Source organism: Phodopus roborovskii, unplaced genomic scaffold (genome assembly GCF_943737965.1).
Source record: "Phodopus roborovskii unplaced genomic scaffold, PHOROB, whole genome shotgun sequence".
NCBI lineage: Eukaryota > Metazoa > Chordata > Mammalia > Rodentia > Cricetidae > Phodopus > Phodopus roborovskii.
In genome coordinates this window covers 13,841,509-13,857,402 of record NW_026125059.1, presented here as the reverse complement: position 1 = coordinate 13,857,402, position 15,894 = coordinate 13,841,509, and the positions used below count along the sequence as shown (strand labels likewise).

Sequence of the window (15,894 nt, the reverse complement as noted above, 5' to 3'; positions counted from 1 at the left end):
AATGCACAATCTTCCTGCCTGAGACTCCCAAGTGCTGGGACTACACGTGTGCACCACCGTGCTTGGCAACTCTATGGAACTTTTATAAACCTCTTTGTATTTTTGCTGCAGTAATTGGTTGACACACAGGGGAGGTCTGTGATGGTGGAATGGCAGCAACTGCTAAGACTTTCTAACAAGAGAAATGCACATCTTAAAGAAAAAAGTATACAAGAACCACAGAGCCTTGTGCTGACATATTCTGATGTATCCATTTATTTGGCAAAAGCTTGGACTTTCTCTGAGGGAAGACATCAAAGAGAGAGCAGAGAGGTCCCAGCTGGACCGAGTGTCCCCATAGGGACGCAGGCACAGTCACGCCCCAGCCCACACCAGTGTGGGCCACACAGAAACTAGAGTTTCATCAGGGTTTTAAAGGGTTCTCTGGAAAAGAAAAAGTAGATCGTTAGACATCACTATCCCTGGGAATAAATCCATACCCAAACAACAATACCCAAGCTCCAGAAAGCAACAGAAATTCTCTGTTACATCAGAAGTTGCTCTCAGAAATCAACTTTCTAAGGCACCAATACAGCTCAGCAGATTAAAGCACATATCACCAAGTCTGACCCAAGTTCAATCCCAAGGACCCAGACGGTAGAGGAAAAGAGAACTAGCTCTCACAAGTTGTCCTCTGACCTACATGCACACACACACACACACACACACACACACACACACACACACACACAGTGACACATGTGAGTGTGCATACACTAAATAAATAAACTTTAAAACAAATTAAAGCAATTTTCCCAATAGGTTTTCTGATTGAGAAGACAGGTGAGTACAAGGTCTTCTAGGGCCTGGCTGAGAAAAAGGAAGCGGTGATTGGGTCTTTTGGACAAAGGGCAGACATATGAACTGGTGGGTGATGTTGTACAAACAGCAAAGAAACTGAGTGAGATTGGTGGAAGAAAATAGCCAGACCCCATGTCAGTGTCTCGTCTCTGTGAATGGTGACCTGGATTTGGAGACAGGAGGTTCTTGCTTTATCTGACTGTTTCTGTGACCAGAATTCAGATGACTGCCATCTCCTGCAATCTCTAAATGGTGGGTCGAACACTGTGTGAGGAGCAGAAGTGAAGCCTGCCCACACCCTCCCCTTCTCAGCCCAAGCCACTCACTCGTTGTCCAAGCAGATGTTTCCACAGTATGTCCAGCAGCAGGTGTGGTTTGGGGTCACACATCTCTGCACCCTCGTGCACCTTTTTCCACAGAACCTTGTTGGAGGCTGTACCCAGCACTGGTCAATTTCTTCAGCCTCATCTGGAATTGAGATGCCAGAGATTGGCAGGGTCTACTTCCTCATAATGTGAAGCATAAGCCCTTCTGGAACTTCAGACAGAGCAAACCCTTCTGGAACTTGGATACCCTGTGCCAGGAAGGATCCAGGACAGCAGAGGCTGTCCATGAGAATCCCTCCAATACTAACCAGTCTCCACAAGAAAGCACCCTTTTATGATAGCCATTCCTTCCTCCCAGATGCCACCAGAGCACTGTGGGATTCTGGGTCCTAAAGCTCAGAAGGGGTGCCTTCCCAACATGAAGTTTAGACTTCAGAGGCTGCAACCTCATCGAGTTCTGAATTCTGTGCCCAGCAGGTACAGAATGGGAAAACTGAGCCAAAGGCAGTAGGAATCTCATTTTCTACTTTTCTATTTGCTCCCCATCAATAGCCACTGAAGTTTACACTCCCTCCCCTAAAATCCACACTCTCGGTGTCCTGAAACTTTCCTGCTCAGTCCTTCTCACTCTCGTCTCCTTATCATACATATTTTCAGGCCCTAACTGCTCTCAAACAAAATGGATGTGAGTAATATCACCATTGAGTTTCTCATCAACATCTCACTAGCCAAAGCACAGAGATTTGGGGACTAGGAGCTCAAAGAGAAACCTGGTGTTAGTGTCTCCTTTACTTTAACTGAGCTGATCTGGTGGAAAATTATGTTTCCTCGTGCTCTGTGGGATGTAGAAAGGGCTTTGCTCTCTTCCCACACACCCGGAATTGCTTTCAGAGATGCACAGAGAGTTTGAAGGGGCACTAGATAGGAAGCATCCAATGTAATCTAGCTGGGATTTTCAAAGATTTTTGTAGTGTGTGTATGCGTGGTGTATGCATTTGGGTGTAGGCATGCAGGTACCAAGGCACACACGTGTGAAGGCCAATGGTGTATGCATGCATGTGGAGGCATGTGTGTGTCATGGCATACACGTATGGAGGCCAGAGGACAGCTTTTGAGAGTTCTCTCCACTGTACATCCCTGCGATCAAACTCTGGTTGTTAGTGCCTGACATTCTGAAGACTGATTTTAAAAATGCGGGCCCAAAGTCAGCTATGACAGATATGCCAGGAGTGGACAGAGCCCCCTCCCCCCATTGTTATACTGTCATTGTTACCATGTTTATTGAAGCTTCCCAGAACATACAGAAACACCACCATCCCATGGATGGACACAGAGAGGAGGAGGGTCTGGAGTCTCATGGCAGACGTGTGGTGTTTACAGGAGAACAGATCTTCATCCACTGCTGCTGGAAGCAGAAAAGAAATGAAGGGAAACTGGGCAAGAAAGAGACCGACATGCTGGTTTACTCTGTATCCGGCCCTTCCTGTCCCTCTGGTCCCCACATGTATGCCAACTCCCTCACTAGCCATCGGTCTCCCTCGGGCTACTTCTCGTCTCACATGACACACCCCTTCCTTTGAAAAACTGCTTCCGTTTATAGCACATTGCTTTCTCTAAGGAAAATGAGGGCTCCTTAGATTGGTGTAATTTTTAAAGAACAAAATACAAAGAGGAGACAGAGAAATATCAGTAATTCCTCTATCTGATGACCACCAGTATATGTGTATATCCATTATTTCGTGAAATTAGATATGTCAAATGTCCTGCTATCTTATCTAGAAACATATGTAATATGTTAATGCTCAATAAAACACACATGCGCACATCTGTGTGTGTGTTTGTACAACAATAGCAGTACTTTTGTTTTTTCAAATATGCCACAGTGTAATGTTTTAGTCACTTTTGTGTGTGTTTTCTAAAGATGCCACTGTGTGTTGTTAAAGTTGCATGCTCTGTTCTCCCTGTTCTTTTTTATTCAACTAATATCTTGGTGCCATGCTAATAAACACACTACTCTAGGTAACTGAATGTCAACAACTGTTATCACTGTCTAACATAGTGGTTGTCAGCTACATAAGACTATTTAAATTAAATGGAAGTCGAGTGTCAATTTTTAGTGATTTCAGGCACTTAATAAGTTAGAGCCAAGGCACAGACAGTTCATAGGACATGTCCACCATCATAAAATGTTCTACAGACCAATGCTTAACTGCAAGCATCTACCAAAAAGTCTCTGCAGGAAATCAAGTATAAAACCAATGACTTTGAGATTAAAAGCACATACTGCCCTTCCAGAGGACCTGAGTTCAATTCCTAACATCCATGTGGCCCACAACCTCCTGTAATTCCAGCTCCAGAGGATCTCATGCCCTATTTTTGCCTTGAGGGCATCTGAATTCATGTGTGCATGCCTCCCATACACTTAATTAGGAAATAAAATTAAAATCTTTGGAAGAATAAAAGATAAAATTTCCCGAGGCCTATGTACATGAACACACACAAACACATGTGTACACATATCACGCACATATACACATGCATCCATGACCACAGGACATGGAAATTACAAACAATCATGCTTGTCAGCTTTCACTCTTTTTTATAATTTTTATTTTATATGTATGGACATTTTGCTTATATGTCTGGTGCTTGCAGAGGACAGAAGACAATGTTGGATGCCCTGGAATTAGAATTACGGACAGTTATGGGCCATCCTGTGGGTACTGGAAGAACAGCCAGTGCTCTTAACTGCTGAGCCATCTCTCCAGCCCCATCCAGCTTCCACGCTAAGACACTCGTATGTGCTCTCCAGGCTTCTTCCGTCAGAACCCACATCCTACTGTCTTGCCTCAGTGTGGCCAGATGACGGACATGATGAGACTCTGAGACTCCATGGACCACTGGGCAGCTTCAGGCCATGGGGAAACTATGTAAGTAAGCCAGCTTCCAGAAACCTCCCAGATAAGTCACTTGCAATAGGACAATCAGCTGGCAATGCCAGGCTTTTCATTCCCTGAGGATCTGGGGGAAGGGTCTTCTGATCCCATGAAACCAGCACTGCATGGCAAGGCCGGTGTGCAATATGCTCTGTTGTCCACTTCCAGGCTGGGGTGGGGGGGGGTGAGGCATGAGCCAACTGGGTGAGGACATGCAGAGTGTGGTGTGGGCTCCTGGTGCCTCATCTGGCATAAAAAAGAAAGATGTGTGCAGTGACACAGCACACTGAAAGTGGTGGGTTCTCCCAAGTCGTTTGTTTATATTAAAAACTATCCTAGACCAGAGTTACGGATCATCTCATTTAAAGACAGTCTTCCTTTTTCCTCTGTATTTTTTAAATATTTGCATTTAGTTTATTTATGTTTGGGGGGGTGTTCACATTCATGCCAGTACCTGCAATGACTGTAAGTGACACCAGAGCCCCTGAGCTGCTGCCTGGTGTGGGGGCTGGGAGCCCACCTCCAATTTTCTCATCTACTGAGTCATTTCTGTAAGCCCCTCAAGGCTTGAGTAGCCGGACCCTGTGTTTGGGGGTCTTCCAATTGCCAGGTTCTCCCCACAGAACACTCTGACTTACTTGAAATCCCACCAATCCCCAACCTGAAAAGCTCCACCCCACCCCTGAGAAATCATATATAAATGCTGTCATCTGCTCAGTTCTCTGCTGTTTCTCACCCAAACAGAGGCAGCCACGCTCCTGGGTTCTTCACTCCCAATAAATCTCTATGTAAGCTTTGCTGTGTGGCGTGACTTTGTGATAACCCTTGGCTCCTGACTGCCAGAATACCTTTCCCTTCAGAGCTGTAACACTTTTGGGAAACCTCCCCTGACCTCAGCAGAGCTGTAACACTTGCAGTGAGGAAGCCTTTCCCCTAAGAGCTGTAACACAATCTCCCCAGCTTCGTCTCCATCTTTCTCTTACTCTTTAGCAATTGCCTAAAAGTGCACAACATATCTTAACCATATCCACCCCCAGATCCCTCTCCCACTCCCTTGACACATCTTCCCATCTTTATACACTCTCCTTTTCTGGGTCAGGGAGGGCCCACCGAATCTAAGCAGTGTGGATGCTGGGATGTTGATTGGTATGGTTGGCTTGGCCCTGTGTGGGTACCATCCCAGCAGTGAACTCATGAGCCTAATGGCATGGGCTGGCTATGTAGTGTCCAGAAGACAGTAGTTCACAGAGCTCCATATCTTACATTCCTTCAGCCTCCCCTTCCTCCACACCTTGGGGTGTGGGTATTGATATAAATGTCCCATTTAGGGCTAAGCACTCAACAGTTACTTCTCAACACTAATCAGTTGGGTCTCTGCCGTAACCACAGCCCACTACAGAAGTCTCTCTAGCCAATGTTGAGAGCAATACTCATCTAAGACCTGATTCTTTTTTAAAAGATATATTTATTTTTATTTTACCTTACATATGTGTGTTGCATGCATGTGTGTGCATAGGAAAGAAGTGTTGGGTTCCTGGAGTTACAGATGGTTGTGAGCCACCCTACGTGGGTGCTTGGAACAGAACTCTAGTCCTCTGGAAGAGTGGTCTGGGACCTTACCCACTGAACAACCTCTCCAGCCCCCTAATACCTCATTCCTACTTTAACACTTCGGTCCCCTAAAGGCTCTCAGGGTCCTGGTAATGCCCAATGCCCTTCCTTGCACACTTTCTGTATTCTAAATCAGCCCAGATAAGGGAACCGAGATCCTGCCCAAGTCCTCCTCACGTCAGACCCAGAACACCTCTCCCACTCAGTCTTGGATATGTCAATCATGTCACCTCTTTTTTTTTTTTTTTTTTCAGTTTTCTTGCTTGAACAAAAAAGGGCACCATCACCCACATCACTAGACTAAACCAGCCACAAATAAAGCTCGTGCCTCAAGACTCTCACACTCGCCCTTGCATGGGTGCTTGTGAGAACGCTCTGGCAGCCCTTTTGTCCAGACCTGGAAGGGAGCACAGAAAAGCAGGAACGCAGACGTTCTGCGGCCTAAACGTCAGGGTGGCTTTTGTGGTGGCAGAGTTTTACGTTTTTATGAGGCGCCATATCACAGACTCTTCCTTTGGCACTTTTCCACCAGAAAGCACGGGACTGTGTTAGCACAGATGGTGCCTCTAGGTGGGCTGGGGACAGCGTGTGCCTGCTCTACAATCCCAGTTCCAATTCAGAAGGTCCTCAGCCACACGGCGCAGAGCCTTCTTTGAAACATCTGAGCTCACCCACAGGGACGGAGTCAAAGGCAGCTGTCCGTGTTGGCGACAGTGGTGGTGTGAGAAGTGGTCTCTCTGTAACCCAGGCTTGCCTGGGGCTCATGGCAGTCCCCTTGCCTCAGCCTCCTGAACGCTAGAATTACAGGGCTGCCTCACAACAGCCTTTAACATAGCACCCTGCTTGGTATCGGTTCTCCCTTGACCATCAAAGTACAGGCTGCCACAGATGTCCTCCATGTTTCACGTAGGTGAGGATACTGGGCTTTCATAAACGCTAGATGGCCATCTAGCAAACGAAGGAAGTGGAGTGATCAAGCCTCAAGTCGAGATCTTGCTGCAGAGTTGTTGCTTGGTGGGTGGAGAGATTTCAGCAAATATCAAAGAGAAACAGAGGAGCTGGAGGGATGGCACAGTGAGTGGGCAAGGGGGCTTGCTGTGCAAGCATGGGACCTCTCTCTCTCTCTCTCTCACACACACACACACACACACACACACACACACACACACACACACACGCACGCATGAAGAGGCCAAGCACTCTCAAAGAGCAGGCCCCTCTCACTTGGCCTACAGGATTACTTTATGTAGCAACAGATGTCTCTGTGTGAAGCTCCTCCCGTGTTGCACCGGTGCTCTGAGCAGCGGGAAGTATATGCTAAGACTCCACAGAGTTGGTGACCAAGGAGGATGAGCCGGTGCAAAGACAGAGGCCTGGGTTTGGAAAGCCAAGGACAACAGTGTGAGAACACACTGAAGGGAAATTGACGGCGAGGAAAATGGTACCTGCTATGGTTTGTAGTTTGTTCCCCAAGGTTCCCGTGCTGGAGTCGTGGTCCCCAGAGTAGCAATGGTAAGAGTGATGCAACCTTTAAGAGGTGGAGCCTCACCAGAGATAGGTAGGTTCCCTGGTATGCAGAGAGAGAGAGAGAGAGAGAGGGAGAGAGAGAGGGGTGGACGTATTGGGGGCTGAGAATTCAGAAGCAGTACAAGGAGAGGGTTGGGAATGGTGGATGACTACACACCATATATAGGTATGAAGTTGTCAGAGGATAAAGAGAAAATGTTTTAAAAGTCAAGGATCTATGAACAGAAGTCACAGTGCTGTAGATGGATCTGAGTATGCAGAGTTAGCACCTCCCTGGTCCCTCTTCAGCCTGAGCTCAACCCTTCCTTGTACCACCTCACCCAGTCTCCGCTACTTTGCAGAACGGTGCACATCGGAACAAATACTTGACAGTATGTGTGATTTAAATGGAAGCAGGGCAATTGTGGAAAGGCATTTTGTGAAACAGTTACATGATTAAATTAAAAAAAAAATTGGAAGGCAGGTAACAAAAATGACTGAGCCAAATGTGGGCGAAGAGACTGAGGGGTAACACTGAGGGGTAACACAAGCTGGAGAGGAGCGTCAATGGTTATGAGCACTTGCTGCTCTTGTAGAGAACCCAGGTTCTGCTCCAGCACCTGTATTAGGCAGTTCACAACTGCTTGTAACTCTAGTTTGGGGGGAATCTGATGTCCTGGTGTCCTGTGTTACACAGACACACACAGGCACACATCAAATACATAAGTTCATCTTTTAAAAGATGAGTCTGTTTATAGTCTTCTTAATTATAATTTCCTCTTCTTCATTCAGTAAAATCTTTCCTAATTAAGAAACGAAAATAAATTGTGTATTTCTCTTCATGTGTGTAGTGCATGCATGCGTGTACATACATGTGTACACTTGTGCATATGGAGACTAGCAGTAGATGTCACAGTCTCTCGCCAAACCTGGCACTCATTTTCCACTCCAGGCAGCCCAGCAAGACCCTGGGATCTACCTGCTGTACCATCTCTCCCCGTTCAGGCTTACAGACATTCGCTTCCGGGCCAACTCCTGAGCCATCTCCTGAGCCCTAACTCATAATTGTGTTTCATAATTATGGGAATTATGTTAGCAAGAAAAGAGGGCTGATACTTCGAAAGTGGTTATCTTCTGAGGGAGGCTGCGCCGAACAGACCAGGGGGCAAGAAAAGGGAAACAGATAGGCCGGTTGTTGCTCTGCCCTGGTGTGGCCAGCAGAGGCAGCAGTGAGCCCTCATCCTGTGAGGTGGAAGTCTGCCATCCAGACCAGCTCTGAGCTCCCTGGTGGCTCTGCTAGGAGCCATGTTGTCCAGGGCTCTGCTGCTCATCGTTGCTCTGCTGTTGCTGTCCTCACTAACTCGGGGAGGGATCCACCGGAAACTGAAACAATATGCAGGTAAGGTGGTTGGATTAGGAGGGTAGCAGGCAAGGAGGGAACTGAGAACGGGCACAGAAGTGACACCACTGCATGCCCTGCTCCTCCACAGCACTGCCCCGGCCCCTGGTGATCTCAGAGCCTCGGCTCTGGTTCCTAGAGCTAGACATAGTGATGAGGTGGAGAGTGAACCTGCAGTTTCCTCCACTTTGTTCCAAAGATCCAGAGGCAAATGATCCCTACTGTGACAAAAGGGGCCCCAAGGCTAAACGTCCACTGGGCAGACAAGACAATTGTTCTTGATTGATGCATAGTTGGGAAGGGTGAGTGTGCAGAGATGCTCATGGAGTATAGAAATGGGCATGGGCGCAGAAACAAAAGACATTGAATGTGAAGGAGTAGGATGAACTTGCCGTCTGAGGCAGGGCTGACAATAAAAGATAAACTGTAAAAGGGACAGAATACTGGAAAGATCCGTAGCAAAGGAAGCAGAAGGCCAGGGGCTGATCTGTCTCCCTTGTTGGTCCTGCAAACTCTGGAGAGTTCAGAGGGTCTGAGAAACGTCTCAGGTTTCTATAGGCTGTCCTGGTGATCAGCACAAAGAAAGATGCCTGGAAAACCCAGGCGTGTTGTGAGTGGGACTTCACCAATTGAAAGAACATTAAGCCTGGGAGGGATTCTCTCTGGGCAGCCATTCTATTCATGGTCCTGTTCTTGCTGTTCTTTTCAGTAACACAAGGTCAGCCTGTTATCAGGGAGTGTGAGAGGAAGCCAAAATTGTATCTGTGTAAGCACCTCTGTGAAGCTAACCAAGACTGCCAAGCAAATAACATATGCTGTTCAACGACGTGTGGGAATGTTTGCGTGAACATGTTGGACGATCAAGTGTGGGAAGAGCCTAATACTTCCCATGACATTCCCTTTCTGAAGGATGAGCCCTTCTCCCGCAGATCGTTTGAAGGAGATATGGCTCCCACCATACCCTCCTCATCATTTTCCCCCTTGCCACTCGTAAATAAACCAGAATAAATGTTGTGCCAACTGTTAGTGATCACTGAAACTCAGTGGGGTCCCCACATGTGCCCTCCTTGGAGCCAATATCTCTTCTCCTCTCTCTCTCTCTCTCTCTCTCTCTCTCTCGTTTGTCCTTTGAGTCCCACTCTGATTCCAGGAGGCTCCAACGCACAAACCCAAACTTCCCACAACAGGTCGCTCATGTACAGCATGCCGCAGTGCTGAAGAGGACATCCCTTGCCTTGGGGATAGAAAGACCTGCATGCACCATACAGGTAGAGATTTAAAAAAACAAAACAAAAACGCAGAAAGTAGGAGGCCCTCTCACAGCTAAACACTGAGCCGAACTGGAATCCAGATGCAGAGAGTGAGGACAAGACCAGAAACCCACAGAGACAGCTGACCTGAACAAGGAGGAGCTAACGGGCCCCCAGACTGATAGCTGGGAATCCAGCATTGGACCGACTCAGTCCCCCTGACCATGGGTCTCAGCTAGAAGGCCTGGGCAGTCTAAGGGACCTCAGACAGAGGAACCAGGATGTATCCCTGGTGCACAAAAGGACTTTGGGAACACATTCCCCATGGAGGGATACTCCCTTAACCTAGAGGCAGGAGGGAGGGCCTAGTCCCTACTCCAAATAATATGACAGATTTTGATTACCCCCCCACACCCGGAAGACATCACCCTACATGTGGAGTGGGGGGGGATGGGATGGGAAGCTGGGTTGGGAGACATGAAAGGGTGGGAGAGAGAGAGAAAGAGGGAGGGAGGAAGGGAGGGAGGGAGGGGGGAGAGGGAGGAAGGAAAGGAGGGAGAGGGAACTGAGATCGATATGTAAAATAAGAAAAATAAATAAAATAAAAATTTTAAAAAAAGAATGATCTTTTTTCCATGTGAGAGTTGGTTTGTTAGTATTTTGTTTGGAGTTTTGTATCTACTCAAGATAAGGTATGGTAGGCTCAAGCTCTGCTGGGCTAGAACCTGGAATCATCGGGTATTTCTTGTAGCTGTATCTCTGGTGCTTGGCTAAAGACTGTGTGTTCAGATGAGGATCTAGAGGCAATAGCCAGCCTGAATACTGGGTTCTTTGGAGCCTGCCTGTACCTAAGATACATTATGTGTAGTTGTAGAGCCTGGGTTCATCTCTGAAATCTAGAGACAGGTTTGAGACTTGAGTCTTCAGGGATATGGGATTGCTGAGGTCAAGGGGTATAGGCTGTATGGCTTGGATGTTGTGTAGGTGCAGGTGCCCAAGTGGTATTTAAAGCCATGGCTACTGGAATTTCATGAAATATTACTGAAACCTGCAGCCAGAAAGTAGCTTAAAACTGGGTGGGCCTGCATCCTGTATGGATGCAGATAGCCTACACACTGGGACCAGAGGTGCTAACCAGAGGTGGGAGGGTCAGTCTCATGCTGCTGTGGCCTTATGCCTAGAAAAAACAACAACCTGGTATTAACAATGGTCTAGAGCCTGGAGTTTAGAGGCCAACTTGGCCAAATAATAGAGGGGGGGCTGGCCTAGCACAAGCCTGAAGCTCAGGGCCTTGGGGTTGACCTGGTCCTGAAACAAGTACAAAGAAAGTCATCCAGGCTGTCCTGGATCCTTAATATATGGTGTTTCCCTCGTGTCCAAGGTAGAGTTAAAGGATCCATCTGAAGTTGTGGCCTTGGGGCAAAGTGTCTAGCATACCATGCTGGGATACTATAGGAAGTATCTGTATAAGACATCACGAAGCCTAGGTCCACAGTGCTTGCCTAATAATTAGACCTGTAAAAGGGAGTTCTTAATTGGTCTAAACCTGGAGTCAGATTTAGAGGAAAATGATGAGATCAGAAAGAAAAAGGAGCAAGACAAAGCCACCTCTACCTCCTTAGCCTCTCAGAGGACAAGAGAACAAGTTCCTGTTTCTTCCCGCTCATGTCTTCTCCCGGCCAGTCATCTCACTTCTGTCTGTCTGTACAGATCTCCAGGCCTCGATGGTAGCTAGTGGCAAGCTCCACCCTCTGATCTTCAGACAGACTTTATTTGTACAAGCAAGAAACCAGGCCACCCTGGGGCCCGCTGCCACTAAGGATGGCTAGCATAGTGGGAAGTCTCCAGCTGTTGACGAAGGCTTCGTTGTAAACGTCTCCCCATTAGTTAGAAACCTGGATGCTGTCATGGGCCAGGTACTCATACATCTATTTACTTCATTTAATGGATCATAAAGAATTGCTACCAAATAACCAAAATAAAAATTATGAAAAACCTGCTCTTTTTAAAGCAAATGAAATAAAATGGGCCACTTGCCGATTCCTCATATTAAAATGGTACCTGAGAAAGTCCATAAGAGTAGCTTGTAAATCCTAAGCCACATAAGGTGGAAAAATTAAAGTTAGGTGCCCCAGTGTTACTGTGAGACCTTGGGTGACAGTCCAGGGAGCCTGCTGTTTCTGTCTTTGCTTGCATCTTTAGGAAGTCCCATGCTTGCCCTTCCTGCTTGCCCAGTAATGTTATTTTCCTTCTCGGGTCTTTCATGAGGTTGAAGACTAGACAGTCACAGCTAATATCCTCTCTTATCTTAGATAGAAAAAAACTAGGTACAAGACTTAGACTTTCCAGATTTGGGCAGCTATTCGAGTAATCTCTGTTACATGCCATTACCCTGGGACTGGACATGTAGAATGTTTCTGTTGCTCAATGTTGCTCTTGCCTGTTGTATGTCTTAATTTGTATACCTTCTTGCCTTTCCTCTCCTGGAATATACCAGATACTTGTTATCATTGAATATAGTTTTTGTATTAGGGGATGCAAAAGGAGAATTGTAATGGCATTTTGCCTTGCCAGTGAACTTGTGGTGGCCACACCCTTTGGGCGTGGTTTTAGGTGCAGACATAACATACTGTAAGGTAGAGGAGGGGCTGGCTCACACTCTCTTAGATTGTGGAGAGCATCAGAAAGGCAGAGACTTCGTCTTCTGGAGCAGAAAGACTGAGGTGGTTATTTACTCTTATTTGTGTAAGTGCTTCCCAAATAAATACCCGTTTATCATTTATCTTGGGTCTGGTGGACTCATTTAAATCCTGCCTTCAATTAGGAATTGTTAGAAGTACAATCAAGAGTAGGAGAGGAACCTGGTGTGGTGGTGCACACTTTTAATCCCAGCACTCAGGAGGCAGAGGCAGGTGGATCTCTGTGTTTGAGGCTAACCTGGTCTATAGAGTGAGTTCCAGGACAGGCTCCAAAGCTACACAGAGAAACCCTGTCTCGAAAAACAAAGTAGGAGAAGGACTTTGAAAGAAGAAGGGATTCGATGGGAATGGAGAGGAAGTAAGAGATGGTAATAAGGGGACATGGATCAAATAATATGATTTATAATGTGAAATTGTAAAAGAACAAATCATTTTAAAGCAAGATATTCAGGGGAAATAGTAATGTGAAGAAGAGGAAAGAAAAGAAACACTGAAGTCCAACTGTTGGCAAGTGGTTTATTTTTCAAGTACATTGCCTTTTACCCACCAATAAACACAATGTTTCTAAAAGTAACGATGCAGCCTGGCTCTGAAGTCTCTAACTGCCGTCTGGAGCTCACACCAGGCTGGGCCAGTGACAAGGCAAGCTCACTTCTTTCTTTCAAAAAACTTCTATAAACAGAGAACGTTTAGATTCTTAGAGAAATGATATTTCTGAGACACAAGCATCCACCCTCAATGTGTGGCTCCCACTGACTGTCACCCCATGGCTGACAGACACCATGACCTGTCCACTTCGGGGCACTGAGAAACGCGGCTGAGCCCGGTGTACCCACAGAAAAGTCTATTGATGGAGTCAGTGGTTGCAAATGCAGATGAACTAGGAAACAGGCATTTTAAAAAGGCAGGCCTTTCATCTTAGCACTCGGGAGGCAGAGGCAGGCAGATCTCTGTGAGTTTAAGGCCAGCCTGGTCCACAGAGTGAGTTCCAGGACAGTCAGAGCTACACAGAGAGACACCCCCCCCCCAGGCTGCAAAAAAGCTGTGTGTATCAGTGAATTGCTTTCCCAGTTTGGAGGACATCTCTCTCTCTCCCTCCCTCCCTCCCTCCTTCCTTCCCTCTTTCTCACTCTTTTCCTCCCTCCACATGCGCGCATGTGCGTGTGTGTGTGTGTGTGTGTGTGTTTGTGTGTGTGTGTGTTTCTGTCTGTGGGGGGCAGTGGTTTAAGTGTATGTCTGTGTGTATGTGTCTGCATGTGCATGTCTATACATGTTTGGGAATGTGGGATGTATCTATGTATGTCTCTGTGTACATAATTATATGTCCGTGTGTATGTCTATCTCTATTGTGTTATCTATACATGTCTATGGGAGGGGTACGTGGATGTGTCTATGTATGTCTGTGTGTGTCTTGGTGTATCTAGGTATGTCTGTGTATACGTCTGTGTCTGTCTTTCTGTGTATATGAGTGTTTGTCTGTGTGGGAGTCTTGTGTGGGGGTCTCTGTGTGTGTATGAGTATTGTCTGTGTGGGGGTCTTGTGTGTGCCTCAGATTTGGGAAACTTTGGTCTTCTGTTGAGGAATAACAGTCTGAGGTAGAGGGTGACATCAATAAAGACAATCGCCCCAACGTCTGCAGCTCACCCCAATTTCTGCACAGATGTTACCACAGTAGGTCCAGCAGCATGTGTGATTTCTGTACACACATTTGAAAGTTCTAGAACACCTCTTGGTACAATCATTAGCTTTTGGCTGTCCCCAGCACTCCTCAAGTAACAGCTCTCCTTCTGAAATTGAAATGAAATGATAAGAGGCTAATAAGACCCCACAGCCAGGCACTGTAAGACAAGCCCTTTCTGAGGTCAGAGCTCCCTCCCAGAGTCAGTCACACATGCCTGTCAAAGTGTCTGTCTTTTGTGTTCCCTCACCGTGATGTCATCGCATTGGCCCTGATCTCACAGGCTCTCCACTGCATTCATTACCTCAGCTCCCACAAGACTTACCAGATTCTGTATGTCCCCAACACACATGTGCCCATCTATAAAATATAGATTGAGATAAAGTCTGAGCTATCTACTACCTTCATTACGATACCTGTCTCGGGTAGAGTGTATGAATAGCCTTTCTGGTTTGTGTTGCTGTTGTTGTTTGAGATGGGCTCTCATGCAGCCTAGGCTATCCTTGAGCTCACATACAGAGGAAGATGCCCCCAAACCCCTGCTTCAACCCCCCAAGTGCTGGGGTTACAGGTACGCCTAACATGCCTGGCTTGAGTCAGGTCTCCTCTATACTCCGTCCTTCTGACTGTTTGATGACATACATGTGGAGGACAGGGGACAGGTCCCTGGAGTTGGTTCTCTCCTGTGTTTGTGTGGGTTCCAAGGTTCAAAGCCAGGTCCTCAGGCTTTTCTCACAAGCACTTTACCCACTAAACCACTCCACTGGCCTCTCTCCAAATCCGTATCTCCCAACCCACTTCCTTCTTTCATCCCCTCCACTAATTCTCTTCTCTTCTCATAGCATCGACAGCTTTGCCCCGCTAAGATCTCCGGCATGTTCTCGTATTCTAAAAGATGTATATCCTTTCAAGTTTCTTTAACAAATACCCGTTTGGTTCTCATGAAAGGAATCACAGAACTGCTGTAAAGTTTGGAGGAAGGGAGCTCTGTTTTGGCTCTCAGTCCTCACAGGGACTAGAAAGTAACCTCTCTTCACTACTCAGGGTGTATTATGAATGCTGCTGTTTGGGAAGTTTCCCAGCTGGAGGATTTCTCACATTCTCCAGCAGCTGGTCTGGAAAGGCAGAAGTGAATCAAAATGCCAGACATGACACCCACTCCCTTGCCCAGAAGTGAGCTCCTCCCTGGCCCTGGCTCACAGGGTGCCCTCACTACGTACGAGAGTACTTCTTCTTCTTATTCCCGCCCAGGGCAGGCAGCAGCAGCATGCAGAGGAGCACTGCAAACAGGAGCAGCAAGGGCTTCATAATGCTGACCGGAAGTGTCCAGAGACTCTTGCTTTTTCCTTCCCAGGGGCTGCTGGAGATCAAACATATAAGTTGGGAAATAAAGGTGTGAACCACGGGGAAGAACCTATGGGTTTATTTAATATTCAGTCTTCTAGTTAGAAGCCTCACCCTCCACCAGATTGCATCTGAGTTCCACCTAGGCCAAATGATAGCTATCAAGTACTTCACTTTTTCCCTTTGCTGAAGAAAATATGTATCATATATTCTTCCTTTCCTTGAGTAAAAGATAACTCAAGTTATGGCTTGAGACTTACAAAGTCTACATATAAAATACTACAGAATTTAAATATTTAAAAGGT

The 15,894-nt window shown here is 46.7% G+C and overlaps 3 protein-coding genes across 3 annotated transcripts; 1 reads left to right on the top strand and 2 right to left on the bottom strand.

The window, feature by feature from the left end:
* Positions 1–392: 392 nt before the first annotated feature.
* Positions 393–2,524, bottom strand: Wfdc9 (WAP four-disulfide core domain 9). Its single transcript, XM_051188548.1, has 3 exons — positions 2,440–2,524; positions 1,167–1,308; positions 393–423 (listed from the first exon to the last, which is right to left on the bottom strand). The coding sequence occupies exons 1-3, from the start codon at positions 2,522–2,524 to the stop codon at positions 393–395; spliced, it is 258 nt and encodes an 85-aa protein (XP_051044505.1).
* A 6,000-nt stretch (positions 2,525–8,524) lies between these two features.
* On the top strand, positions 8,525–9,626 carry Wfdc10a (WAP four-disulfide core domain 10A). Its single transcript, XM_051188806.1, has 2 exons — positions 8,525–8,618; positions 9,328–9,626. The coding sequence occupies exons 1-2, from the start codon at positions 8,525–8,527 to the stop codon at positions 9,624–9,626; spliced, it is 393 nt and encodes a 130-aa protein (XP_051044763.1).
* A 3,443-nt stretch (positions 9,627–13,069) lies between these two features.
* Positions 13,070–15,573, bottom strand: Wfdc11 (WAP four-disulfide core domain 11). The gene is made up of 3 exons (XM_051188535.1): positions 15,466–15,573; positions 14,212–14,354; positions 13,070–13,239 (listed from the first exon to the last, which is right to left on the bottom strand). Exons 1-3 carry the CDS (start codon positions 15,551–15,553, stop codon positions 13,216–13,218), a joined length of 255 nt encoding a protein of 84 aa, XP_051044492.1. The 5' UTR covers positions 15,554–15,573; the 3' UTR covers positions 13,070–13,215.
* Between the last annotated feature and the right edge of the window lie 321 nt (positions 15,574–15,894).

Excerpts from the sequence above, each read along its gene's own strand:
- Wfdc9 (XM_051188548.1), bottom strand. The coding sequence starts at position 2,524 with ATGAGACTCCAGACCCTCCTCCTCTCTGTGTCCATCCATGGGATGGTG. Across the intron at positions 1,309-2,439 it reads GGGAAGCTTCAATAAACATG|ATGAGGCTGAAGAAATTGAC; the intron begins GTAACAATGACA and ends TCTCAATTCCAG. Across the intron at positions 424-1,166 it reads AACATCTGCTTGGACAACGA|AGAACCCTTTAAAACCCTGA; the intron begins GTGAGTGGCTTG and ends TTTCTTTTCCAG.
- Wfdc10a (XM_051188806.1), top strand. The coding sequence starts at position 8,525 with ATGTTGTCCAGGGCTCTGCTGCTCATCGTTGCTCTGCTGTTGCTGTCC. Across the intron at positions 8,619-9,327 it reads GAAACTGAAACAATATGCAG|TAACACAAGGTCAGCCTGTT; the intron begins GTAAGGTGGTTG and ends TGTTCTTTTCAG.
- Wfdc11 (XM_051188535.1), bottom strand. The coding sequence starts at position 15,553 with ATGAAGCCCTTGCTGCTCCTGTTTGCAGTGCTCCTCTGCATGCTGCTG. Across the intron at positions 14,355-15,465 it reads TAAGAAGAAGAAGTACTCTC|AAGGAGAGCTGTTACTTGAG; the intron begins GTACGTAGTGAG and ends TTTCAATTTCAG. Across the intron at positions 13,240-14,211 it reads ACATCTGTGCAGAAATTGGG|AAGTTTTTTGAAAGAAAGAA; the intron begins GTGAGCTGCAGA and ends CTCTGTTTATAG.